This window comes from Falco punctatus (genome assembly GCF_963210335.1).
Source record: "Falco punctatus genome assembly, chromosome: 18".
NCBI classification, from domain to species: Eukaryota; Metazoa; Chordata; class Aves; order Falconiformes; family Falconidae; genus Falco; species Falco punctatus.
The window spans coordinates 2,195,719-2,222,239 of record NC_137598.1 but is presented as its reverse complement, the minus strand read 5'-3'; the positions used below and the strand labels follow the sequence as shown (position 1 = coordinate 2,222,239).

General features: G+C 63.9%; 1 protein-coding gene across 2 annotated transcripts; it reads right to left on the bottom strand.

Annotated features, from left to right (window-relative positions):
• Positions 1-95: 95 nt before the first annotated feature.
• ARHGEF11 (Rho guanine nucleotide exchange factor 11) lies at positions 96-25,957 on the bottom strand. 2 transcript variants are annotated; one of them, XM_080368573.1, is made up of 41 exons: positions 25,650-25,957; positions 17,925-18,016; positions 17,330-17,428; positions 15,951-16,000; positions 15,794-15,851; positions 15,065-15,243; positions 14,874-14,945; positions 14,597-14,716; positions 14,345-14,399; positions 14,188-14,264; positions 13,573-13,713; positions 13,315-13,389; positions 12,942-13,043; positions 12,470-12,568; positions 11,843-11,885; positions 11,275-11,371; positions 11,074-11,196; positions 10,747-10,770; positions 10,167-10,311; positions 9,838-9,934; positions 9,277-9,306; positions 8,750-8,876; positions 8,449-8,628; positions 7,972-8,019; positions 7,280-7,467; positions 7,025-7,171; positions 6,463-6,542; positions 5,846-5,971; positions 5,632-5,749; positions 5,003-5,181; positions 4,833-4,908; positions 4,414-4,581; positions 4,200-4,287; positions 3,586-3,687; positions 3,231-3,313; positions 2,926-3,156; positions 2,553-2,828; positions 1,222-1,314; positions 576-781; positions 249-435; positions 96-156 (listed from the first exon to the last, which is right to left on the bottom strand). In XM_080368573.1, exons 1-41 carry the CDS (start codon positions 25,679-25,681, stop codon positions 107-109), a joined length of 4,563 nt encoding a protein of 1,520 aa, XP_080224699.1. In that variant the 5' UTR covers positions 25,682-25,957; the 3' UTR covers positions 96-106. The 2 variants fall into 2 exon arrangements, with proteins under 2 accessions (XP_080224699.1, XP_080224700.1); XM_080368574.1 differs by having other exon boundaries at positions 13,573-13,710.
• Positions 25,958-26,521: the final 564 nt, after the last annotated feature.

Below are 26,521 nucleotides of genomic sequence, written 5' to 3'. Positions count from 1 at the left end.
GGGGGGAGGCTCCCGCGGCTGCCGGCGGGGGGTGGGGGGGCATGGGGGGCTCTCGGGCAGCTCCCCGGCTTTGAGCGACTATGGGGGGGGATTTTAGCCACTGTGGCTAAAGGCCGGTGTTGCGAGCGGGGTCCTCGGCGAGGGGGGCTCTGGAGCCTGGAAGAGATGGGGAGAAAGGGGTGAGGGGGACAGGGGGGCGAAGGGATTGGGGGGGGGGCAGGGAAGCGCTGCCTGGGGGTGGGTCTTACCTGGGGCGTTGGTGGCAGGGCCCTGCAGGCTCCGGAGGGCGCGGGACAAGGGGCTGTCACTGTCAGGGCTGGGGGGCCGCTGGGACCACCCGTCCATCTCCGGGGCTGAGCCCCCCAGCGGGGTGGCATCGGCTGAGGAGCTGCGCCCCAGGGACCGCAGCAGGTCCCGGTGGGCTGTTTCCACAGCCTGGGGGGTGCCCGGGAGAAAGGGGGCCAGGTCAGAGGGGTGGGCGCAGCTTTGGGGTCCAGGCCTGTGCCCCCGTGCTGGGACCCCCACCCCCGCCACCCCCAGCTTTCCCCAGTATTGGGGGGGGGTGGGGGGCTCACCTTCAGCCTGTTGAGCTTCAGTGTCAGCTGCTCGATGGTGCGGAAGATGAGGTCCACGTCGCAGAGGGGAGCTGGGGGGTCCGGGGACCCCTCGGCAGGGCTGGGACGGGGGGGTGCCTCCTGCGGGGAGCCCCGCGGGGGGCTGGAGGGGGGCACGGGGTCTGGCTGGGGGGGTCCCGTGGGCATGCTGACGTAGAAGTAGTTGCCTGGAGAGGGGACAAGCGGCGTGAACGGAGCCGGGACCTGCTCGGCTGGGTGTTGGTGGCCCCCCGGGGCGGGGAGGGGAGGGGGGGGGGGGGGTCTGCCTGAGATCTTGCCCCCCCCCCCACCATGTAGGGGGCAGCAGGTTGTGCCCCTTCATGGCAGGATCCAGCCGTTTCCAGCTGCCTCTGGGTCACGGTGGGGGCTGCGGTGGCACTGGGTGACCTTGGCCATGGGGACAGGTCTCTGTGTGTCCCCCCCCCCAACAAGGACAGGTCCCCCCAAGTGACACCGCCCCCCGGCAGGGACACACGTCCCCTTAGGGGACACGGTGCCCCTGGAGGGACACAAGAGCACCCCCTTTGCTGGGAAACGGGACCCTGGCCCTACTGGGGACACTGGGACACCCTGCGGCTCTGGGGAGGGGATGGGGGGGGCTCTTTACCATCTACATTAGCTCCGCCTCCTTCCTGCAGCTCAGTTTCTGATTGGCTGCTGCCTGGCGAGGGCGTGGCCTCCTTAGCACCCTCCGCCTGGGCTGTGCACCCCGAAAAGAGAGGGGGGAGGGAGAGGGAAGGGGTGAGCAGGCCCCGCCACCGGCACCCAGCACCGGCACCCCAGTATCGGCAGCCAGCAGCACCCAGCAGCAACCCAGCACCAGCATCCCAGTTTCAGCAGCTAGCAGCATCCCAGCACCAGCAGCATCCCAGCACCAGCAGCAACCCAGCACCAGCATCCCAGTTTCAGCAGCCAGCCGCATCCCAGCAGCCAGCAGCATCCCAGCACCAGCATCCCAGTATCGGCAGAAATCAGCATCCCAGCACCCAGCAGCATCCCAGCACCAGCACCTCAGTATCGGCAGCCAGCATCACCCAGCACCCAGCACCAGCATCCCAGTTTCAGCAGCCATTAGCACCCAGCAGCATCCCAGCACCGGCACCCCAGTATCGGCAGCCAGCATCACCCAGCACCCAGCACCAGCATCCCAGTTTCAGCAGCCAGCAGCACCCAGCAGCATCCACCAGCAGCACCCAGCAGCATCCACCAGCAGCACCCCAATATCATCACCCAGCACCAGCACCCACCACCAGCAGCCGCTGTCAGCACCCCAATATCAGCACCCAGCAGCACCCAGCACCAGCACCCCAGTATCAGCAGCCATCAGCATCCCAGCACCAGCAGACATCAGCACCCCAATATCAGCACAAATCAACACCCTTCACCAGCACCCAGCAGCACCCCAGCACCCATCAGCACCCTCCACCAGCACCCCAATATTGGCAGCCAGCAGCACCCAGCACCAGCACCCACCACCAGCACCCCAATATCACCACCCAGCAGCACCCAGCACTCAGAAGCACCCACCACCAGCACCCCAGTATCAGCACCAGCCCCCAGCAGCACCCACCACCAGCACCCCAGTATCAGCACCAGCATCCCAGCCCCCAGCAGCACCCACCACCAGCACCCCAATATCATCACCCAGCAGCACCCAGCCCCCAGCAGCACCCACCACCAGCACCCCAGTATCAGCACCAGCACCCAGCAGCACCCTCCACCAGCACCCACCAGAGCCCCCCCCCTCCCTGGGGCGCACATAGGAGAGAGGGGGGCTTCCCCCACACCCCTCGCCCCCCCCGTGGAAGCCCCCCGCCCCGATCCCACAAAGCTTGCGCAGGCAGGCAGGGAGGGAGACCCCAAATCCCAGCGAGGGGCAGGTTGGGGACAGGAGAGGGGTGCTGGGAGCCCGCCCCCCGCTGTCACCCACCCCAATACCTTTTCGGACGACTTTGTAGCCGCTCGGCTCCTCGGCAGCCGGACCCGTCTCAGTCTCATCCACACCTTCCCGGCTCGGGGGGGGCTTCGTGTCCTCGGGGGGGGCGGGGGGGTCCGCCAGCACCTCCTGGGAGGCCGAATCCTGGCTGGAGAGCACCGAATCCCAGGCCTGGCCGGGACCCCCGATGACCGAGGGCGTGGGCGTCAGGTCATCCTCGGGCTCCGCGTCCCGGCAGGGCAGGAGCCTCCGTAGGATCAAGAGCCGCAGGTTCTCCACTGGGATGGGGCGTGGAGGGAAAAGGCGGGTTTGGGGGTTCAGCTCCCCGTGGCAGAGCGGGGGTCTTCCCCCCTGGAGCCCCCCAGTGACACTCACCATCCTCCAGCGCCGCCTCGGCCAGCCCCTCCGTGCCGACCCCCGGCAGCGGCAGGCGCGTGGGGGGTCCCGGCCGCTCAGTTGGGAGGGGGTCGGTCACCTCCCCGTCGACCCCCGCGGGCAGGGGGGCTGCAGGCAGCTCTTCCTCCCCTTCCTCCACCTCGCTGCCCACCGGCTCCTCCAGCAGCGCCGGTGGCTCTTCCCTTCCCAGGAGGGCGCTGGGATTATCCGCTGTGGGGAGAAGGGGAGCTGGTTCAGACCCACATTCCGTCCCCCAAAAGAGGGGCAGGGGTCGGGGGGCTCACCTGGGGGGCAATCCTCTGCCTCTGCCGCAGAGCTGGCGCCCTGGGACAGGAGCGGGGAGACGTCGGGATCCTGTAACACCAGCCTGCGGGATGGAGAACATTCCTTAGGGAAGAGGCTGGAGCCAGGGGCTCCCGGGCAGCACCGACCCCCAAAGACCCCCCCCCAAAGTGCCAGGCAGCACCCCGGCCAGCCCCCCCGCCCCCCCAGGTCCCCAGCGAGCAGGGAGGACCCTGTCACCACCTCAACCGCCCTCTGGAGAGATCGGCGAGCCGAGCCGCTGGCCTCAGCCCCCAGGGCCCACCAGTACAGCACTGGGATAGGATCCCAGCTCCCAGCAAGAGCCGGGTTGCTCACCCGGGGGGTGCCACACGGGTGGGCTCCGGTGTCCGGCGCTTGGGGGGGAAGGTGGCGTTCCTCGTGGCGCTCTGCACCGCCTCTTCCAGCACCTCCATCCACCTGCGGGGCCCAGAGCTCATCAGCTGCCCCCCCCAGATAACCCCCTGCCCTGCCAGGACCTGTCAGACCCCCCCCCCCCAGTCCCCATTCGGAGCGCGGCGGTGATGCCCCCCACCCCGCTCTCACCACCCTTCGCACCTACAGAGCACACGGTAAGTGCCAGCACCCGGCTCTTCTGCCCCCCAAAAGACCCCCTCGGGGAAGGACCCACCGTGCTGGGTGACACCCCCCAAAGACCCCCTCCTCTCCCGTGCCCACAAAGGTTTGCGGGGGGGCAGGCGCCGGGCTGGGGTCCCCCTGGGAAAGGCTTTTTTTTCCTCCCGGGAATTTTGGCAGCCAACAGGCTACCAGGCTTTTCTAATATCTATTTTTTGAAAGAACAGAAAATAACGCTGCTTGGTTTAAGAAACCCTTGGACTGTGGCGGCTCGGCTGCCTGCTGCACCCCCCCCCCTCGCAGGGGGGTCACCCCACCCCTCCCCTCCCCATGGCTTCAGCCCCCGCCACCCTTACGTGTTTTTCTCCGAGGACGTCAGTGCCACCAGCTCGTAGATCTGGGGTCCCAGCTCCGAGGTGCAGATGATGAAGAGGGCTCGTTTATCTGCACGGGGTGGCCCAGAGCCATGAGGAAGAGGAGCACGGCAAGGGCTTCAAGACAACCCGCTGACACGGCTGTCCCCAGCGGGGTCGCAGGGGGACGCGGCTTCTCCCTGGTCCTTGTCCCTACCTGTGGCAACGGAGCGGATGAGCACCGAGTTGAGCTTGAGGACGGGGCTGAAGGTCTGTTTGTTGTCCGAAGAGCCCAGCGCCGTCTTGCTGTGACACTTGAGCACCAGTTTCTCGTCCTGCTTCTGCAGCAGCACCAAGAGGTCCTCGAGGAGCAGCACGTGCAGGTCTGGGGTGGGACAGGGGACAGAGAGCCGAGGCTCAGCCAGGGATGCGCTCGCAAGCCAGGTGGAACCTCCCTCCTGGCTGCCAGGAGGGACGATGGCCCTGCAGATGTGGCAAAGGGGGGCTAAGAGGGTCCCCGTAACGCTGCTGGGGCTGGAGGTATCGTGCCCATGTCCTGGGGGATGCTGTGGATGCAGGGGAGGGGGGGGTCTTCTCCCAGTGCTCCCAGTACCGGGTGGTGGGGAAGGTCCGTACCCACAGTCTTGTCCTTGCTGATGCGCCAGGTGAGTGGCCCTTCGTGGATCATGCGCCGGGAGGTGAGGTCCAGGCTCTGCAGGGAGCCGAGGGCGGTGGTGAGCGTGGGCTGGGGGCCGGGCAGACCCCCGCTGCCCCCCCCTTCCCCCGGCTGGTGCCCAGGAGCTGACCTTGAACTCAGCAGCCAGCGGGTTGCTGGTCCTCTCCAGCGAGGTGGCATCCAGGCGTTTCTGGTAGCCTTCCAGCCGGTGTCGGTTCTCCGCTCGCTTCACCGCCTCGTTCACGTACTTGAGGATGTCCCGGCACTGGTCCCGGGCTCGGCACAGCTTCTCGTGCTCCGAGGTGCCCGCTGGGACCGTGGGGAGGGGACAGCGGGTCAGCCAGCAGCAGAACCCACAGGAGATGGGGTCGTCCCCGTCTCACCGCCCCAGGTTCCCAGCCGCATCCTGGGCACAAAACGCCACCAGCCCAGGGCTCCCTGCCGAGCGGGAGATGTCCCCCACCCTGCGACCCCCCCTGGCACAGCTTTCTGCTGGAAAGGCAGCACACACACCCCCCACGACCCTGGGATCTGGCTCTGGCTGGCCACAGAAAGGCAGGAGACCCCCCTGGTCCAGCTTTCTGCTAGAAAGGCAGCACATCCCCCCCACCCCCCCATCCCAACCCTGGGATCTGGCTCTGGCTGGCCACAGAAAGGCAGCAGCCCTGCGGCAGAAGGGAAGGACGCGCTGGAGGTGGGAGCAGGCAGCCAAGCAGCCCTGGGGACAAGCCCCCCCCGGTGTCCCCCCCAGCCCCTTACCCTCGGTGTGCTTGATGATGTTCTCCAGCAGCAGCGGGTACTTGGTCAGACGCTGCATTTCGGAGATGATCAAGTCCTTGAGCTGCAGGCGCCGGCACTGGGGGTTGCTTTCTGCTTCCTAGGGCAGAGGGAAGAGGGTGGGAAGCCCTGAGGTGGGATCAGGGGGAAGCCAGGGGAGCCCCGGGACGAGGAACTGCCCAGGGGAGGGACAAACCTGCATGAAGATCTGGAAACGGCTCTCCTTGCGCTGCTTGGTTTTGATCAGCTCCAGGGCAATGGATTGGTAAGAGCAGAAGTCAGCAGCCACCTGCTGGATTTCCTCTTTGGCCAGGCCGTCGAACTGGGGGGGTGGGGTGTGTGTGTGTGTGCAGGGGAGAAGTGGGCTCAGGCACCCCCAGGCTTGGCCCTGACCCCCCCACATCTCCCCGAGCTCGTTTCTCCCATCGGCTGCAAGCCAGCAGCCCCCGCTCCCCCACCCAGATGCTGCTGGTACCCCGGAGCATCCTTTGCCGAGGGAAATCCTGTTCCCATCCCTAATATTTCATGGATTTTCTAAGCCTCCCCCCCCCGCCCCCAGGTTTCATTTTACAACTGGGACGCAGAGCTGTGCCCCCCAGCTTTCTCCCACCGGTCGCTGAGAAACAGGGGTCACACAGAAACGGGGGTGACCAGCATCGGACCAGCCATGGTCCAGCTCGTCTGCTCTTGAGCACAGCCACAGCCAGAGTGACAGTGGGGTCACCTCCACCTCCCCTGCAAGATGTCAAGCCCTCCACGCTGGAGGACAAGAAGATGTCCATGGGGGCTCTACCACCCCTGTCCCCCCCTTACCCGAGACAGCATGAGATCCCCAATTTCTTTGATGATTGGTCCTTCTTCCCGGAGCTTCTTCATGGATTCGGAGAGAGAATCTGAACGAGGATGCGAGAGACAAGACAGGACTCACGTCAATGAGGCACTGGGGCCACCCACATCACGCGTGGGAGCACCCACCAAGCTGGCAGCCTCCGAGGGTCCCTGCTGGGCACGGGTGCAGGTGCGGGGAGGGGTCTGAGAGCCACGTGGGCTTCGATTGCTGCTGTCACGGGTGCAGCGTGTCAAGGAGCGTGACACTGAAAGCGTGTCCTGCAAGTGTGCTACACCAGGGGCTGGTACAGACCAGGCATCCCAGACACAGGCGCTGGAAAAGCCCGGAAAAAAATCAGGTTTTGGATTGTTCCCGGGAGAGGGGAAGAAGAAACGGGAGCGGCAAGATGGTACAATGCCCTCAGCGGGGCTGGTCTGAGCGGTGTGTGACCACGCAGGAGCCCGGGGCAGCCGTGGGCCACCCTCTGCTCCCACTGCAGGGGGGTATTTCCAGGGAGGAGCAGGATCCGAGCGGGATGAGGCTTACTGTGGATTTCTATCAGGTCAGGGAGGTTGGGGAAGAGGAGTGCCAGCTCTTCCCGGGACAGCAGGCTCTCCTTCTTCATCCGCTGGTAAAAGAGGAGGTCGAGGACTCGGAGGATGCGGAGGTGAGACCCTTCGGTGGCAAAGAGCTCTGTGCAAAAGGCACAGGGGTGGAGAAATGCCCGGGGGAGCCTTGAGGTGCCGGGGGGACGCTGCCGGGGGGGTCCCTCGCGTCCCTGGGAAGCCCCCTGCTTCTTACCGTTGATCACCTCTTGCCGGTCAATCTCCTTCTGCGGTAGGTTGGCCACCAGCTCCCGGCTGACCGTGTGCTGCCAGTTCTGGGAGTCCAGCTCGGGCTCCAGGTCGGAGAGCTGGCCCTGCTCGTCCTCCAGGAGGTGAGGCAGGAAGGGATCCACGCCGAAACCCAGGTTGGGCGACTCGATGCTCCTGGGAGGGTGAAAGGTGGCGGTGGGAGTACTCTGCAGCCACCCGCAGCCAGCCAGCCCGCCCCGCAGCGCTCCCAGTACAGCCAATATCTACCTGGGCCCTATTTCGGCTTGAAACCCGGGGCCTTCAGCACAAGAAGTACAAGCCTCTGACTCTTGAGCTAAAAGCCTAGGTCCCCCAGCAGACATCTATATAGGTCCTTTAAGCTCCTGCGTGAGACACAAGGGAACAGAGGTGCCCCCTCGCCCCAGGAGGATGGAGAGCTAACAGGGGACTCCCTCCCGGGGCATCGCCTCCCCTTGTGCTCTGTCAAGGCTGGCTGACGGGGAGGGAAAAGCTAGGAAGGTGCAGACGGAGCCCCTCTGACCCCCCCAAAAGCGGGGGCACGGCCCCTGCACGCCCCTACAGTGACCCTCCTGCTCTGAAGGCAAACTGGCCCCCGGGCCCCCGGCTGGCTCGGGGCGGCGCGGTAGAGAGGGCAGAGAGCGAGGCTGGGCCACTCACCTGCGTCCCATCTTCGGCGTGTACGGGGGGGTGGGATTTTCCAGCGACCTGAGGAAGGACGGGAGAGTCACCCTCGTGTCCTGACGTGCTGGCCCCCTTCCCCCCATCGCTGCACCCCACGGGGCAGCACCCAGCAGCATTTCTCTAAGCCCCTCCAGCTGCGGCACCGGTGCTACCGGCTGTGAGGTTCAGGGCACAAATGGGAATTAAACGGGAATTACAAGCCCAATTCTCGGTTTTCCCCTGGGAAACGCTGGCCAGGAGGCTCTGCAGGCACTGCGAGGCCGGGACCACCCTGCCCTGCGTGGCTGGGGCTCGGCCTTGACCCACAGGCTTAGCAAGAGCTTTCCCAGGAGAGTGTCTCAACCCAAGGGGTTCAGCCTCCAGACCCCCGGCCGTCCCGGCTGCCCTTTGAAGCCAAACACACCCAGGGGACCCCCGGTCCTCCCTGCTCGGGGCTCGGACGGCACCTCCCACCTCGTGGACAGGCTGGAAGCAGAAGATGATGCTGACTGGTGAAGTCTCGTGGCCTCGGCTGCGGCATCCATGTCCACATCGCTCCGGGAGCGAGGCACGTTTTCTGCTTTCCGGGATTTTTTCATCTCCTCCCGGCCTTTCAAGCTCTCCGAGCGGCCCAGCTTGACCTCAGCACGGGAACTGTAGGGGAGACAAAGGCAAGAACAGGCTGAGCCTGGTGGGATGAGCAGGGATGGATGTCCCCGTGATAAAACAAAACCCTGAAAGCACAGGCTGCCCCCACCGCCTCCCCCTGCCCTACCCGTCCGACTCCAGCAGATCCTCAGGGAAGCTGCCGGTGGAGAGCCGCTGGGTGCCAGGCTCCTGGCTCTCGTAATGCTGGTTGTTCTCAAAGTGCTGGATGATGTTCCTCACATTGCCGGGTTTGACTGTCAGGGGGAAAGCAAGGAAGCAACCCCGGTGAGACAGGGCTGGGCAGATGCTGGTGCTGCCGCCCACCCCGTGGCACCGCGGCCTCGGCCATCTGCCCGGCAGAGCAGCGTCCAGCTCGGCGAAGGCGCTGGCAGCATCGCGCTCGCTCATCCAGGGGCATTCCCCGAGGCTGGCTGCCAGCTTCCTCGGGGTGATGCGCTGAGCAGGCGCCCGGGATGCTCGAGCACTGGGTGGGAATGGTTGGCTGCTGTGGGCAGCCCTCCTCCCGGACCCCATGGCACCCATCCGAGCCCACCCCGACACCCGGTGTGACAACACTGGAGTAGCTCAGGGGGGACGCACAAAATAAAACAAAGCACATGAGGTGAATGGCAAATGAAAGAAGAGGCCTTTTACCTTCAACAGGGGACAAAGGGACATGAAATGCTGAAAGGAAAAACAAAAATGAGATGTCAAATCAATCCTGCATTTCGGCAACGAAGGAGGCAAAGAGGGAACGTGTGAGCTAACGACATGAGAACTCAAAGCAGAAGGGGAGGAAGAGGAACACAGGCACACACACGTGTACACACACACACACGTATGTGCGCACACTTGCTCTCCGCCACCTCAGCCCGCCCAGGAGCTGCGGCACTTTTAAGGCACAGCCAGCAGCCCGTAAGCCTGCAGGACGGGGTAGGAAGATAAATCTCGGGGGGGGGAGAGCTCGGCTCTGCTCCCTTCCCGCTCCCCTCAAAGCCACGCGGGAGCAGGGGCGGCTGAGACAACAGGTTTCCAACGAGCGGCTGGAGGAGAGCAGAGGGTGGCCGACGAGAAACGCCTACAGCCGGGTGAAGAGGAGTCCCACGGGTGCCAAAGGCCACCCGACAGCCGCCAGGCACCCAGACGGCCGCGGCTCCCCTCCAGGCAGCAGGGAGGCTGGGGGGTACAGCAGCCCGGCAGGTCCCCCATACTCACTGCTCTGGGAGGAGATTTTGGGCTTCCCGATGTACTTGAGGATGGGGTTGCGCTTCTTGTCTTCAATGGCATCCTTTTCCTTCTTCGTGCTGCTGCTCTGTGGGGACACCCGAGAGGAGCAACGATAAAAAGACATGCCACCCCGCGAGCCCCAGGGGGGTCCCCAGCCTTCGCCGCACTGGCTGAACGCTGTGGCATGAGCCGTCGGGAAAGGGATGGGGCTGGGATCCAGCTTAAGCGCCTCCCCAAGGCACTGGGGGGGGGATGGGGATCTCCGGAGAACCCCTCCTCAGGTTGCCTCGGAAGATCCAACAGCCAGAGCCACCCACCTTCTTGGTCTTGGGGAAGAAGGGCAGCCACTTGTCCCTGTCCGGGAGGGACGGAGCCTTCTCGCTGGTGCCGGCCACCCGGGGCTCCCGGCTGCGGATGCCTGTGTGGTTCATATACGTGCTGAGGGCAAAGGCCATGGGGGAGCTGGAAGAGAGGAGAGCGTGAGGCTGCAGATCCGACACCAGGACAGGGCACCGCAGGCCAGGGGGGAGGCTGGGACGTCCCGCAGGGCTCTGCGGGGAGAGAGGGTCCTTCCCTCCCCAGGCAGGAGAGGATGCCCGGGTTGGGATGCAGGGGGAGTGAGAAGGCAGGAAAGGCAAGAAGCAGTTGAAGGGGGCGAGCTGGGGTGGCACAGGCTGGCAGGGGGCTGCAGCTGGCACACCAGGACCCCCAGGGAAGCGTTCACCCTTCCCCAGGCACAGCCTGAGAGCCCACCAGGGATACCCTTGGCATGGGGAGAGGGTGCCGGAGGCCGGCACGGGGGAGGGGACGCTCCTGCGATTCCTTTTGCCTCCTCAGCTAACAGCTGTAAGGCAGTCACATCTGGACGTGCTCCTGCCATGCCCTGGGGCCACTCACCTCCTGTCCTCTTCGTATTTCGACCTGGAGAGAGAGACGGGGAGAGATCAAAGAGCTTGTTTGAAACAGGCTCCTCTACCCAGCTCCCAGGCAGGGCGCTGGCGGCACCCAGCCCTCCACCCCGCCATGCCCCCTGCCCACACTGCACCCAGCGCCTGCTCCAAACTCTCCTTCCCACCTCCAATGGCAAATGCGTGCATCAAGTCGGACCCAGGAGCAACGCTAAGCCCATGTCCCATCCCCTTCCCCACGTTCTCGCCCCAGATCCAAGCCGAGGCGCTCCCCCACGTGCAGGGCAGGGAGCCCCCAGAGCAGCCCGGCACTCACAGTATGTCACCCAACTGGGCCAGCTGCTTCTCGGCCACTTGCCGCTCCTTCTGGGGGTCCCCATCCAGGTCCAAGAGGTCGTTCTCCCCGTACAGGCTCCCCAGGCCCATGGTGCGCTTTGTTCTGCGGAGGACAAGGGTCAGGGCCACCCGCACGGGCAGGAGCCCACCGAGCTCTGCGCGGCACCCAGGAAGCCGTTACCTGTAGTCCTGGATCTGCTCCTGTATCTCGGGCATCACCATCTCCTGAGCTTCAAAGAGGGCGGCTCGGACATCGTCCCCATTCCGCAGGCGAGTCTCTGGGGATGGGAGAGGAGAATCGGTGTCACCAACCAAGGCTCAGCGTGCAGGGAAGGGCACAAGGGATCTGCTGGCAGCCTCCGGCCCTTGGACAGAGCAGGGCAGGCGGGGAGCCCGCAGAGCCTCTCTGCTGGCCTCCCCCTGCCAGAGCACAGCGTCCTTCCCAGTTGGTTTCCGGGCTGGGACAACCTGTCTCCCATTCTGCACACCCAGGCTGAGACACCTGCCCACGATAAATCCCCCAGGACCACCGGGGCCGAGCTGGGGGAATGCTCAGGAACCCCAGTCCCAAACCTCACCGCACCCTCCCTAAGAGAGCAAGAGGCAGAGTCCTGCAGAATTCCTTTGGGATGCCGATTTGGCACCCTAACAAACAGCCTTCGTCCAGGGCGAAGGTGCCAGTGAGGCAGACCACGGGTGTTAGGGCAGACCCCCAGCTGCGGCACCCCACGCGGGAGCCCCTCACTCACCGATCTCCGCCAGGAGCTGCTCAGACACCTTCACTCGGAGAGGCTGGGGAGGGAAGGCAGAGAAGAGTGGCTCAGCGCTGGGTCGCTTTCCCCGTGCAGCGAGTGGGGCTGGAAGGGGCTGGAGATACGGCACGCACGCCACAACCCTGCCCAAGCCAGCGTGGAGAGCGTGCCCTGCGCTCCTGCACCATCGCCCGGTGGCAATTTCTGCAGCCAAAGGGGCGAGAGCTGGGAATCTCACACAGCAAGCGCCCAGCCCCCAGCCCACAACCCCCTCTGGAGCAGCACCACGGGAGCCCACTCCCTCCAAAGGAGCCCTAACGGGAGTGCCTGGAGCTCCGGGAGTGCCTGGAGCCCCGTCCTCGCTACCAGGACCCTCCTCTCCTGCCTGCACCCAGCTTCCAGGCACCAGGGCAGCCACAGTTGTGCAACGTGTGGTTACGCGCCTTACACAACCGCTTGCACTGATGTGGAGGAACCAGCAGCAGCAAAGCAAAAGCAGTGGCAAAAACACCATTTAAAAAGCATCCCCAGGCAAGGGAGGTGACAGGTAAAGCTGGCTTTCCAGCTGGTCCCCTGAAGGGACAAGGACTCTTGTGCAGGCTCACAGCCAAATCCTGCCCTTACCGCGTTCCTATCCAAGAAGATGTTCCAGATGTCCTTCCCCAAGACCCGGGAATCCTTGGCTGTCGTCTGCTGGCAAACGTCCGTGCATAAGTAGAAGAGCTGCAAGGAGGGGAGAGCAGAGGTGGGCAGCGAAGGAGGACGAAGGTTTTGAAGTGGGAAGGTGAAAGGCTCAGGGAAGCAGCGTCCGCGAAACACGTTCCCTGGGGTCTGGGGAGGGCAGCACCCCACCGTGCCACGCCTGGGAGGAAGGGGAGGAAGGGGAGGAAGGGGAGGAAGGGGAGGAAGTGTAACCCTACGCTGCGTTTCCCTCTCGTGTACACACAGCTGGGGGAACCGCAGGCTGGCAGCCCCTGCAGCAGGGCGACACAGAGCTCTGCCCAGCGGCTCAGCCAACGGGCGAGAGGAGGGTGCCAAATACGCCAGCCCAGCTGCGTGCCACCCCCTGCGTCGGTGACACTGGCAGGTCCCTTACCAGGGGGCTGGGATCTGCCTGGGAGAAGATGTAACGCAAGAAGACCCCCAGATGCGCCGGCCGGGATTTCAGCTTGCCCAGGTCCTGGAAGAGGGAGTCGCACTGCGCAGAGAAGGGACCAGAGGAGAAAGAGCCAGATAGGATGGAAAGGAATTAACTCCTCTGGATTAGGCCCATCCCACAGCTCAGCACCCGGATAAATCTCCAGCTCCAGCGCTCCTTTCCTCATCCCAGCCGGGCACTTCCCTCTGCTGGACCAGCGCATCCCTGGATGTCCCCTGGGATGACGCCTAAATGCCACCAGGTGCCAGGGACCACAAAGGGACCCAGGCGGGAAGGGGACAAAAGCCGAGAATACTTTGGACACCGTTACCTCGTTATTGAAATATCCCAGGTCACAATCCTCCTCCGGCCCGATGATGAGGGGTCGCCCTGTCCGGTCTAACCCCTGCCAGGGAGAGGGGGGACACAGTTCAGCAGCCAGGCACCCCGGCTTTGGGGGGACACCCTCCCCCTCCCTGCAGCACCCCCCCACCCACTCCCCAGGGAGGCTTGCAGCACGTCTGATCGGGTCCAGCACCCCTCAGATGCCCTGGCCCTGCAGCGGGACCCTCCCCCGGCCCCAGCCCACCTGCTCGGCAGAGGGGGTGCCGGGGGTGTCGGAGCCCTGCCGGCGATGGTGCTGGAAGAGGCGGGCGGTGATGACCGGCGAGGTCCGCGGGCTGTCCAGGCCGTGGTCGGAGAGGACGGAATTGCGGTTCAGGGAGATCTGCTGGGGATGGCAGCGCGGGCGTCAGGGGACGCAGGCTGTGGGGACGGCCAGGCTCCGCACCGGGAGATGCCACCGTCGCTCACCCGCCCAGCGTTGCCACTTGGGGCCACCTCGAGAGCGGTTCCCAGGTCAGAGACCGTAAAGGGAGACGGGCCCAGGGAACTTGGAAACCACAAAACCCCTCGGGGACCATCAGAAAAGCTTTACGATTAGGACCGCAAGCCAGAAAACTCCAGGGTCCAGGGTCCCCTTCATTTTGGGGGCAGACACACCAGGCTAAGCGCTACCAGCCCAAGAAATTCAGAGCTAAGCCGGCATGAGAAGGAATTCCGTTCGTTCAGAGGGCAAACAAATATTGGGGTTGCAAAGGCAGGTCCCTGACCCCCAAGGATGTACAGACCGCTTCATCACCGTTCCCAGGGCCCAGCAGAAGTTGGGGTGGGCTCCCCACGGCCGCAGTAACCCCGCTCTCACCTCACTCACGGAGGGGAACCGCTCCGTCCCGGACTCCAACCCACTGTCACCGTCCTGCGAGTCCAGGGAGAGGCGTCCTGGGAGCAGACAAGAGATTGACCCGCCACGTTCAGGAGATGGGGACATGGGGATGGTCCCAGCCGCCAGCACAACCCACCTTCCGTCATCCTGAAACCGGCCAAGCTGGAGTCACTGCACAGCTGCCCCGAATCCTGCAACGCAAGGAGGAGTGTTGGACCGGCACGTGGGGACAGCCAGGCACCGGCTCAGCAGGTTTTGGAAACGAGGCACGTCTCCATCACTGTGCCCACCGCCTTGGCAGGGTCTCCTCAGCTCCAGCCAGGCTCAGAGGGAGCTGGCAGGACGGCAGCACCCCTGAACCGGGTATAACCCCACTAATTTCACATACCATGGAGCCACCAGTCTCCTGGAGGATTTTGAGCTGCAGCTGGCTGACCCGCCGGCGTGCTCCCTCGATCTGCTCCTCCACCGCAGTGGCAGGGTTTCGGCTGTACACCTCGTAGAAGCGCTGGGTGGAGAGAGGAGAGGGGATGCTCACCTTGACCCCAACCCCATAAGCCCCATCCCACCGCCCACGAGGCAACGGGGCTGAGCAGGTTCGGTGGGCAGCGGGCTGCAGCACACGCAGGTGACCGCGTGCTGCAAGAGCCGTGTCGCCGTCGCACCTGTAACTCTGCCTCCTCCTGCCGCAGCATGTTCCGGAGAATCTGCGTCGCATGCTTCTGGACTTCAGGGTCCTGCAGTTTCAGATGGATGCAAAGAGACAGGCTGAGCTTTGCCTTCCTCCCGCCCCCCTGCGCCGGGCGGCAGCGTGGAGGGCTTGGGGGGGGTGGGGGGGCACCGCACTGTTTGCTACCTGCAGGGGCTTGGGGTCAGTGATGCGCTGCGGCGGGGGGAGCGGCGGGGGAGGAGGCGGTGGGGGACAGGCGGGGGTGACACGGGGAGCCCCTGCCACGCTCATGTCTTGCTGAGAATTGGAGAGCCCCACCGAAGGAGGGGGAGAGCCCAGGAGGGTCAGAGCGACATAGGCACCAGCTGGAAAAATTGGGGAGTGGGAGAATGAGAAAGACCTTCTGTTATTCACTCTCTCGACCTCAAACGTCCGACGGGCATCACAGCATCAGGGTGGGCACGTCCTTATCCCTGCAAGCAGCGAGGCCACCTCTGCCGTGGCGGGTGCCAGCCTGGCCCCCCCTGCAAACGCTCATGGAAGGACCGAGACAGGTTTTTCCCCCAGTTTCCCCAAGAATCAAGCGCTGCCCTTTGGTGGGATCCCGTGGCCTCCCACGCTGGGGAGGAATGTGGTGCCCCTCGCCACGCTGCAAGGCTCGTGACTGAAGAGGGAAAGACTGATTTGTCTTTTTAGGACCCTGCTATGGGGCAGAAGGTCTCATCACGGGTGCAGGAGGTAGGGGCCAGCTGCCACCAATATCCCCAGCCTCAGTGCCTCCTCCCATTTCACCCACAGCAGCAGCCTGGGCAGGACGGAGCGGGGCAGCCCGGCAGAGCAGCTGGCCAGTGGAGACCAGGGCTGCTGGTCACCTGGGATGAGAAGGAGCCACCACAGCTCCCTGGCCGTACTCACACTTGATTAACTTCACCACTTCGAGGTGAGAGCTGTTGGTCACCATGGTGCCGTTCACCTGGGAGAGGAGAAAGGGGGTCAGCAAGGCTGGTGGCAGGGAGCGGGGCGGGCAGCCCCACGCGGAGAAGCAGCGGGGGTGACAGCTGGGGACACTCACCTTGACTATCCGGTCCCCCTCCTGCACGCCGGCTCTCATGGCCGCCCCTCCTGTGACACAGGGAGGAGAGACAGGCGTCAGGAGGGACGGGGGGCAGCAGGCAGAGCCAGGGACTCCGCTCCCACCGGCCCCACGTCAGCCTGGCACGTTCTGTGCCATTCACCCTGCCAGGGTGGGGGCACGGGGACCACCGGGCACCCAGTTCCCACGGGAGAAGGCTGGTGGCCGGGCGTCGGGTGCTTCACGCACAGCAGCCAGCACACGTCCAGCTCACGGCTGATCCAGACAAGCCCTCCTCTGCTCACCCAGCCGGAACCCAGCCCTTTCCATCTGTCTCGGGATGCAAGAGGGGGCCCCAACCTGTTATCCCACCATCCGGGCTGGCTCCGACACATCTAGAGAGCCACCACGTGCCTGGACCCAAAGGCAGGAGCGGGGCCCAGGAAGAGCAGCACTGCTCTGTCTCCTCTCCCCCCGCCTGCTCTTTCACAAAGCTGCCGAGGTTGGAATACATGAAAAAATCACTTTTCCTAAAGCCAAAACCAAGAGGAAAATGTTTCCATTAGGTTCAACTCCAAGCCAAGGGCCTGAGACATGGCAGCGAGCTCCAAGAGTGGAAAGTACGCCGGATTGTTCGGATTCTTTCGGCTTTAATGATCTCGTTATTGGCAAATGAAGTGAGCAGGGAGAGGGGGGACAGGACTCCAGGCTGTCCTGCACCTGGGGACCTCAGCCCTGCCCCCCCAGCCCGCTGTGGGGTAACCGGGCTGATGTGGGGGGGCTCCCCAGGCAGACCCAGTTGCGGGAGCGAGGCACTGCAGCCTTAACCTGCCCTTGAAACTCGCAGCATTTTCCCTTTCCTATATTCTCATTTTTCCTGGCTTTCGGGCTAGAGGGGGGGAAGGGGGAGGAGGTGGGAACATCCGCTGTAAAATAAGCAGCTCATTGTCTATTTAAATTGCTGCTCCAAGCCCAGCCACCCCGCAAAGTCATTATACAGCAAAACCGGCAGCGTCTCCCGCAGCACAGTGCCAAGAGCAGCGAGCTGCTGAATCCCTGTTTACCCAGTGCTCCCAAAGGGAATCCCCCCCCACCACCACCAGCAGCAGCAGCTCCCCGGGTTGTCGTACAAGGAGTGGGGAGAGCGCAGCTGTTTTGGGGAGCTCCCCCCAAAACCTCCTTCCTTCCCCACAGCAATCGCGTCCTGCCCATCCCGGCTGATGCTGTCATGAGCCCTCAAGCCAGCTTAGGAAGGAAAATCCCTTTTCTCCCAAGTTTTCTCCCAAGGGATGTGGCTTTGAGTGAGCGAGGGGAGCCTTGAGGCGTCTCCTGCCCCTCCTGCTCTTGCCCTGCCTGCTGCCAGCACCGGCCCCTCTCACCTGGCCGCACCGACTGCACCAGGACGACGCGGTCCCCGCTGACGGTGAAGCCGAAGCCATGCTGGTCCTTCTGGATTATGACGCAGCGCTGGACCAGACCTGGGGAGGGAGAGAAGGGAGAACCAGTGAGGCTCCGAGCCTGGGGCACAGGCTTGGCTTGTGGGGACACCCCGCCACCCCCAGTTTCAGGGGCTGCGGCTCCTGCCGGCTCTTCCGAGAACCAGCCACCCCGCTGCCAGACCCCAAGGCATGGCTAATGCCTCCTCACCCTACAAACCCTTCGCGTGACGTCCCTCCTTGGACCCCTTCTCCTGCAAATGGGGTGCTCCGGCAAGCACGGGCAGGGTGGGGAGAGCCCCTGTCTGCAGGCAGCTGGAGCATCACCCCTAGCCCCACCGGGCAGCCGAGGAAGGGTCCTGCCCTCCCCCGGCATGTGCAGCCTGGGCTGGGTGACTTTGGGAGGGGTGCAGGAGCCGTGTCCCCAAGGGCGCTGCAAGGACTGGGGCAGGTGGCGATGTGCCACCCAGCTCCCCGTGGGGACAGGGCGCTAAATGCGGGGCCTCCAGTGCAAGGGGGGGGGGACAGGCAACCCTACCTGTGGTTTCAGAGGAGTCGGAGGGCTGGCGGTGGTGCCCGGGGGACCTCCGCTCTGAAGACGAATCACCCAGGGAAGACAGGCTGCTTAACCTGCGGAGGAGGAGGAGGAGGAGGAGAGGTCAGGGAAGGGGACGGCTGGACGGAGCCATCCTCCGGCCGCAGCTCCTGCTTGGGCTTGGGAAAAACAAACGCACGGAGCTGGAAGGCGATGGCAGCAAGCATGGGCGAGTGCTGCCGCTCCTCCAGCTGCCTGTCCCCAAACCTCCCTTCACCAGGGTGAGCCCCAGCAGAGACCCTGCCGGGGGTCCAGGACCCCCAGCTCTCCCGTTTGCTGGCAGGGAGGAGCAGCGGGGGCTGCCCATGGCGAGCGGGGTGAGCAGCGGAGGCAGCAGGCGAGGGGCCAGACGCATCATGCAGCGCTGACGGGACGGAGCTCGGCGGCAGGTCTGCGATGGGGCTGACGGCAGAAGAGACACGAAGCAGCGAAGGAGGGTGGGAGGGACAGACGGACAGACACGGGACAGTGACTTGCCGGCCCTGCCCTCTTGCCGAGCCTCGCCAGCCCCGCGGCAAGGCTTGGGGTGCTGGATGGGCACGTGGGCTGGGGCTCTCTGCGCATCAGGGGGGCACAGCACATCCCCTCGCCGCCGCGCTGCGGGGACTGCGACCACAACGGGGGGCTTGCCTGCACGGCTCCTTTTAGCCTTGGCGTTTATTCTCCAGCCAACGGGGGTCTGGAGAAGTCAAGGCTGGGGGAAAGCCATCCCTGCCTGCCCTGCTGGAGCCAGGCCGCGCCAGCAGGCTTGCTGTGTGCGCCCCAGACCCACGAGCCAGAGAGAACAGCACGGCAGAGCCACCCCCGGCCTTTCCCCCATCCTTGGGGGCCTGATTCTGCCTCCAAACCCGACTCCAGGCACAAAACGAGGGCTCTGGAGCGCTGCCTGCCCTCTCCTGTGTCTCCGTGACCCCACGCCATCCCAGGGATGAAAGCCTGGCTCCGCTGTCCTGTTTCTCCTTCCAAGCAAACCAGCCACACAGCTCTCCCCTGCCGGGGCACGGCTGGGGGGGGTCAAAAAGCAACGGGAAGAGTGGGAAAATGAAGGTGCTCCCGCGGGAAGAGCAGCCAGTCCCTGCCTTACACCCTGAAGGCTGCGATGAAGCGAGGGTGCAGGATGAGAGCACAGGCAGCCCCTTCCCCCCACCCCGCTTACCTGGGCAGGTGAGGCTGCCTCTTGCTGCCCGGTCGGCTGCCAGGGGCAGGGGGGGAAGACAGAGACAGGGGTGGTGGCGGTGAGAGGTGGCACAAGGGACACCCAGAGGACAGCGGTGTGGGGAGGGATGGGGGAAAGAGGGGACAAAGAAATCAAGAGGCAGAGGTGTGACGTGTGGCGCAGCAACAGCACGCTTCCAACCTGGGGGGAGGGCGGCGGGACCCCAAAATACCTCCCTGAGCCCGGCACGGCTGCGCAGCACCCACCGGGCCTGGGGCAGGGTTTGCCTTCACTGGTGCAAATCATCCTCCCGGCTTCACACCCTCCTCTGCACGGCATCAACCCCAGCATCGCCCCTGGCATCGTCCCTTAGGGACCTGCCCAGAGGCAGGCGGGGGGAAGCACGGCAGGGGGGTCTCCTGGGCAAGCATCCCCCCCCCCCGGCAAGCCCCCGCCTGCCTAAAATATAAAAAATTCTCACCATGAAGCTGGGTGAGACTCTCAGCCCTTTGTGGGGGCCAAGCGAGAGGGTGTCCCCCGCCCCCAAACCACCCCACAGGGATGTAAAGCCGGAGCCCACAGCAGCGTAAACCCAACGGCTTCGCTGCCGTAGCCGATTCGGGAACTCCTCGTTGCCTGGACCATCTTCATCCAGACCCGACCCGTACAACCGCTATGCCACAGCCTCTAACTCACTCGATTACAACCCTGGCTCGTTGAAGTCGGGGATAAACCAGGACCACGGTGCGAAGGAGCACGGCTCCAGCGCAGGAGGGGGTGTGTGGAAGGGGATGCATGGCCAAAGCACCCCCAAGGGCTTCCCCAGGAGCTGGGGGCAGGGGTAGGACCGGTCCCTCCCATTTCAGAGGCAACCCAAGACGGGGCCGGGCACCTTCACCGCTCGAAGGGTAGGTGCAGGATTAAACCCGTGGGATTACCCGGCAGCCAGGCGGAGGGTGCTCGGGGCAGCTCAGACCTGCCACTTATCCAGGCCAAGGAAGGATCGGCTCCTCTTTCCGCATCGCCCCGGATGCCAGGACTTAAGGTGCTGCCGCGCAGTGGGACGCTCATTAAGCTTCTTCGTTAGGGGAAGCTCCCCGGTGCCTGACAGTGCCAGGACCACGCACAGCTGAGCCCCCAGCCCCACCAGGAGCCCCCAGTCTGACACCAGTCCCCCCCAGGACGACGCTGACCCTGCACCCGTGGCAGGAGCCCGTTTCCATCCTGCTCGAAGGAGCCAGGCCAGCGCTGGCTTATTGCCGTCTAAAAGAGTAGTTTAATTCGGCTTTGCATAAGCTCCTTCCTAATTGACTTACAGAGAGCCCAAACATGCCATATTAAACCAAACGCTGCCAGCTCGACAGAGACCTGACCCCAGTGCCCGTTTCCAGCCGGTGAAGCTCCTTTCGGTGTCCCCAAAGACCAGCCCTCCAGTTTTCCTAAAAATTGTACCACCAGAGCACTTGCATCATGCCTCAATCCTGCAATGAGTCCTTGACTCACCCCGTCCCAGCACCGCCACCAGTCTCCAGACTGGCACCTGCAGCCACATCCTATGCAGCACCCTCCAGAGGTTTCTGCTCCCAGGTTATTTTCCCCGATTTTGGCTACTTGGCGGTTAAATCACGGCGATTTGCTTTTTCACTAACACGCAAGGGGAGCAAGACACTCTGCAACGGGGGCAGGATGAGAGAGGGCAGGATGGCAGGGAGCGAGGGCAGGGCATCCCAGTGAAAGACCCAGGTGGTGGTGGGCACGGCCAAGTTAAAAAAAAAAAAAAAAAAAGGAAAAACAAGGAGGAAAACCCGTTAAAGAGCAAAGCACAACACAAGCACTGCCACCTCGGGAGCCCACGCAGAGCAAACGCCACAATTAAAAGATTAAGAGAGGAACAGGATCAAATCCTCAAAGCAGGTCAGCCTCCAGCTGAAGCTTTGCAAAACGCTCTCTCCGAGACCGGGAGCCTTATTTTTTTTTTTCCTCCCAGGTCTCCAAACGGCTGCTCCCTGCGATCCCAGCTCCGGGGAAGAGAAAACATTTTGTGAACAGCCGGAGCCCGCACCGGCATGCCTGGAAACCTGCTGCCTTTTGAAGTGAGAGCGGAGGCAGGTGGGGCCAGCGTCGGCCCATCAGCAGGAAAAGTTGCAAAAAAAATAGAAATATATATGGAAAAAAAGGGGGGGGGGGAAATAAAAAAAAACAACCAAGCCACAGCTTGGAAAGGGAAAGCAGTGTCTTGGTGGGATGCCTCTTGCGACTGAGTCACTGCTTCCACCGCTGCCCGATGCTATGGTCTGCGCTGCTGGTAGCACCAGGATTACCCGACATCTCTCGTGCCAAACCCTGCCGCTGGCCGCTCTCCCGGGCCACAGCCCCACAGACAGTTTCACATACTGGTATTCTGGGGACAGGAAGGAAGGAAGGAATTTCAGCTTAAAAAAAAAAAAAAAAAAACATAAAAATGATTCAGCTTCCTCCCCTTCCCCCTCCCTCCGAGGGAAAACGCTGTGTCCAGCCCCGACGCTCCTCTCGCTGGAGCAGCTCCAGCCTTGCAGCGGAAAGCTGGCCGGCCCTGCCGAGGATGCGCATCTCCCGGGGATGTCCCTCCGCATCCCTTGGGAACGCTTCCCGCTTCTCCGCTGAGGACAGCTGCCGGGGACGGAGGGTTGGGGCTCCAAGCTGCCCGCTGCTCCCGCTCCGTGGCCGACCCATCGACTGCTGCACGATGACGCATCGGGGAAGCTTGTAATTACGCGTCTGCCTCTAAGTTTGCACGGCGAGGCAGATTTAAACCTTGCTAGGGTGTTGCTAGCAAATGAAAGAAAGAGGGAAGGGGGGAAAAAGAAATATTTCCCAACATTGTTGGCTGCCTGCAGACGCAGCTCGCAACGACACCCCCTGTCCCCGAGGAGATCTGGTTTTCTTCTCATCTTCTGAGCGCACAACAGGTTTCCGACTCCCGGCTGGCAAAGCACGTCAGAGCCCGCTCGAAGCGCAGCAGAGCGGCCCGCCGGGGACGTTTGGCTGGTGTTGGATGAAGAGCCCGGTGCCTCCGTCCCCGGTGTGTTTGTGAGCTGTGACCCAGCTCCTTCCCGGCAGCAGAGCCGGGATCCGGCGCGTCCCCGTGGCACGCAGGCTACGTGCGACTGCCAAGCCACCCTGCAGCTGCTGCCCGTCCGCCCGCAAATCCACGAGGCTGGAGTCATCCTGGATCCATCTGGGGTTTATGCAGCAAAGCTTTTCCCTCCTCTCTCTCCCTCTGCTTCTATACGTTATTATTATTTTTTTTCCACGGGAGGAAAGCAAAGCCTCAGCCCTCAGGAGGCAGCTGGTAGCAAATTTCATTTTGCAAATCAGATGCAAAGTCCCATGTACGCGCCACAGCAAACTGAATTTAAATCCCCGGATTCCTCCAGCAACTTTGTTGCAGCAGACAGGGGATTCTGCAAAAGCTTTGTTTAAACTAAGACTTTCAATTAAATGGGGGAAAAAAAGATAAATTAACACGACGAACGCAGCAGCCCTGGTTGTTTAATGGCGCAGCAGACTCCATTCCCCACATTTCTAATTGTCTGTGTGCTGCAAATTTTTGCAATGCCAATTCCCCACGGGGAGGAACAGAGGCTGAGCGCGGGGACAGCTGTGATTTCGGCAGCCAGTCGGTTACGCAAAATTTGTCGGGTTTTGCAGTTGCGATGCCTGCCCGGCTCGCTGGGCCAGGATCCCCCTGCACCGCTCTCTCCCAAAACAGCCCTGGCAGCCTCTACAAGGGGGCAGCCAGTGACGGGAGACCCTACACAAGCCCAGCTCCGCTCCTGCAGGCGGCGGTGGGAGCTCCAGAGCAGGATTAGACCCCAAAAAGGGACTGAGACCAGAGCACTCTGCCTGGCAAAGACCAGCAAGAGCTCAGGAAGAGCACGGAGGGGCTGCGGGAGCCAAGGAAGGGGTGAGCAAGTATTTACATCTTAATTAGACAATGTTTGCAAAGCACTTTGTGCACGCACTCGGCTACATAAATGTTAAGAGCCACGAACCAGGGCACAGGAGCGGGGCGGGAGTCCAGCAGGGAAAGCAGCGCCGGGATCTGAATTCCCCACCAAGGAAGAGGCGGTTCACACGCAGCGCGGGGCCCAGCTTTTCTGGGAACGCTGCTGGAGCACGCAGCAAGACGGGCAAGGACCGTGAGCAGCTCCAAATCGCTCTCAAGCTCTCCCGGGTGCTGGGCAGTGTAATCATTAACGGTGCCTGGAAAACAGACTGGCAGATCTGGTTTGTCCGGCACTGAGGGTGCTTTTGGGGTGCGAGATCCGTAGCATCGAGTGAGATATGGAATAACCTACCCCAAAGGGATGTTTGCTCCCCAACCTTCCTCCTAAACCAAAGCCGCACAGCCCGCAGTGGGGAAGATCACACCTCTTTCCACCAGTGCAGCTCAGGAATGGCCACTCTTGAAATGTTTTCCTCCAGCCTCCCCGTGGGCTCCTTCTACGATTAAAACCGTAGCAACAGAAGTGGTTAGAGAGCAGCGACTAAACCCACGAACAAGTCACGTCCCTGCTCCTGGATGGGGCTCGCTGGTGATGCACGACGCCTCCTGCATCTCCTGTCACCGGAGGAGAAAGATCTATACTGGTTTGCACTGGTCTGCCTCTCCTGGGAACCTGCCTACTCGCTGCGGGGCCTGCCTGGCCATCGACGGGCTGCGGGGACCAGTGGGCAGAAGCTTTGCTTGGTGGTGGCAGGAGGAGAGGGGCTGCTGGGGTGTTTTGGGGAGGAAAGTCCCCACATTAAGCCGTTTCCAAGTCATTTTTGTCACTGAAGAGCCATGCCACCCAGCAACGAGTGACTGCTGGCTGGGCCAGGGCACTTCAGGCGCCTGACCTTAAAAAGCGGAGGAGACCGCGGCTATTTAAAGAGCAGAGAGAAGCCTGAAGCCTGGTAATGCCGCCCCGCAGCTCCCCGAGGTGGCAAGTCGGGCAGCGAGGCTCACAGGGCACGTCCCCGCTCCCACACGCCGCCAGGACCTGGTCCTACCACTTCCCCGCACGGGATGGACACGAAATTCAGCAGCTCCTTCATTTCTGCTCCGGAGGGGCTGACTGCGAAGAGGCAGAGCCTCCTTGCTGGCCCGGTGGCCGGGTTCTCCGGCTAAGGAAGAGTTCCACAGAGGGAAAGCGTGGTGGGGTGGGTTTGGGCTCCACCCCAGCTCCTGCCTCGCACACGTGTTCTTCACCCCAGACCAGGAGAAAGCCCCTCAAAGGGCTCGTTGGCGGAGGAGGTGGAAATACGCCGCCCGTCCTGCCGACAAACACACCAAACCAGCTTTCGGCGCAGCAGCACGTGCCGGGAGCCCACGCTGAGCATCTTCAACGCTGTCGGCCAGGGATGTCTCCAGTAGTTGTAGCATCGCAGCCAGCCCCAACGCCCTGAGTCGGCTCCTTCTGGGGTACAGGGGGGCGCGGAAAGAAAACCTCATTTTCGGCAGAAAGCCACATGCTGGCAGCACAAAGGGGCAAGATCCACGTGGAACAGATGCTGTCGCATCCCTCTGGCTGGACAGGGGGTCCCAGCCCACGAGCCCCGCTGGGCCAGGGACACGGGGAAGCTCCTCGCCCTGAGGCAGGGCAGCCGCAATCCGCCTCCAACCCTCAAGTCACCACAAAAGCAAGTGTCGGGGTTTGGGGTTTTTTTGGTTTTTTTTTCCTGGGACTTACTCGCACCCTGCTTGCCCACGCTGGTCTGCTTGCCCCCCAGAGCTGGATGCCGAGGGGTCCCGCAGGGGCCACCGAGGAGCCTGTTTCCAGCCCCCCCAATGCATGCGGACCCCCATCATCCGACGTGGGGAGCAGGGAAGACGCCGGCAGCGCTGCCCACCTGGGACCCCCGCTGTCTGCAGCCAGGGAGGGGGGGCCACAAGCAGGACCCTCACCAGCCACTTGCCCCCCCCCCCCAGTCTTGGGGGCAGAAGGCGAATACATCGGGTTTAATTAGCTTAATTACCTGTGAGGAACCGAGCCCTGGCAAGGATAACACACCACCGCGGCGCGCCCCCAACCCCTAAAAGCCCACCTGAAGAAATTTAGGTTAAAAATCGAGGTATTTGGGGGCAACCCCCCCCCAGCTGCGCCCGGGGAAGGGTATTTAACAGGGCAGGAGTGAACCCGGGTGTTTCCCCATTTCTGATTTCGGCCACGTCCCCCCCCCTCGGCTGAGGATGGTTTTGGGGTGGGCTGGGGTGGGTTTTAGGTGGGGGGGGGGCAAAAGCCGGGTGTGAGCATCCCGGCGGGATGGGGGGCCCAAGAGGGCTGAGACACCCACCCACCCCGGGGGCCGCGGCCTGGCCCTGCCCCCCCTCCCCAAAACGCAGAGTTTGGCCCCAAAACGCCGGTTTTTTTCAGCGGGGACCCCCCGGCTGCCGGCGGGGCGAGGCTGGGGGGGGTGTGGGTGTCTCCCCGCCGGGTTGAGCCCCCCCCCGCCGGGCTGCCGGCCCCCCGCCCCCCCCCCCCACCTACCTGTCGAGGGCCTGCGGAGGCCGCACGCTCATGGTGCCTCGCCCGCGGCCCCTCGGCGGTCAGGGCGCCGGCAGCCGCCGCCCCGCTCCGGCCGCCACCATCCCCGCTGCCCGGCGGCGGCCTCGGGGCCTCGGCGGCGGCGGGGCCCGGCCCGACCCCCCGGCTCCGGCGCTGAGCCCGGCCCGGCTCGGCTCGGCGGCGGCGCGGCGCCCCCCGCCAGCCCCGACCCGCCCGGCGGCGCTGGGGGCCGGGCCGAGGGAGAGGCCTACGCCCGCTCCCAATCCCCGGGCTCGCCCGGCCCCCGCAGCCGCCGCCGAGGGGGCAGCGCCGGCGGCGAGCGGGCGGGGGGAGGGGGGTCGGTGACCGGCGGGGGGAGCCAGCGGGGGGGGGCACGGGACGGGGGGGGGCGCCCACGGGGAGACCCACCGGGGGACGTGGGGAGGGGGACACAGGAGACCTGGCTATATGGGACCCGTAGGGACAGCGGGGGGACACACAGCACCCATGGGGAGACACGGGTGGGGGGACCCACAGGGGGACGTGGGGCACCCATGGGGATGGCGGGGGGGAGGGGGACCCAAGGCGAGACCCTGGTGGGGGGACACAGGAGGAGACCTGGGTGTGGGGGACCCATAGGGACAGTGGGGGGGGACACCCACTGGGACACCCACCGGGGGATGCGGGTGGGGGACACAGGAGACCTGGGTGTGGGGGACCCATAGGGACACTGGGGGGGGGGGGGGGGGATGGACCCCCAGGGGGATGCGGTTGGGGGGACACAGGAGGAGACCTGGGTGTGGGGGACCCATAGGGACAGTGGGGGGGGACACCCACTGGGACACCCACCGGGGGATGCGGGTGGGGGACACAGG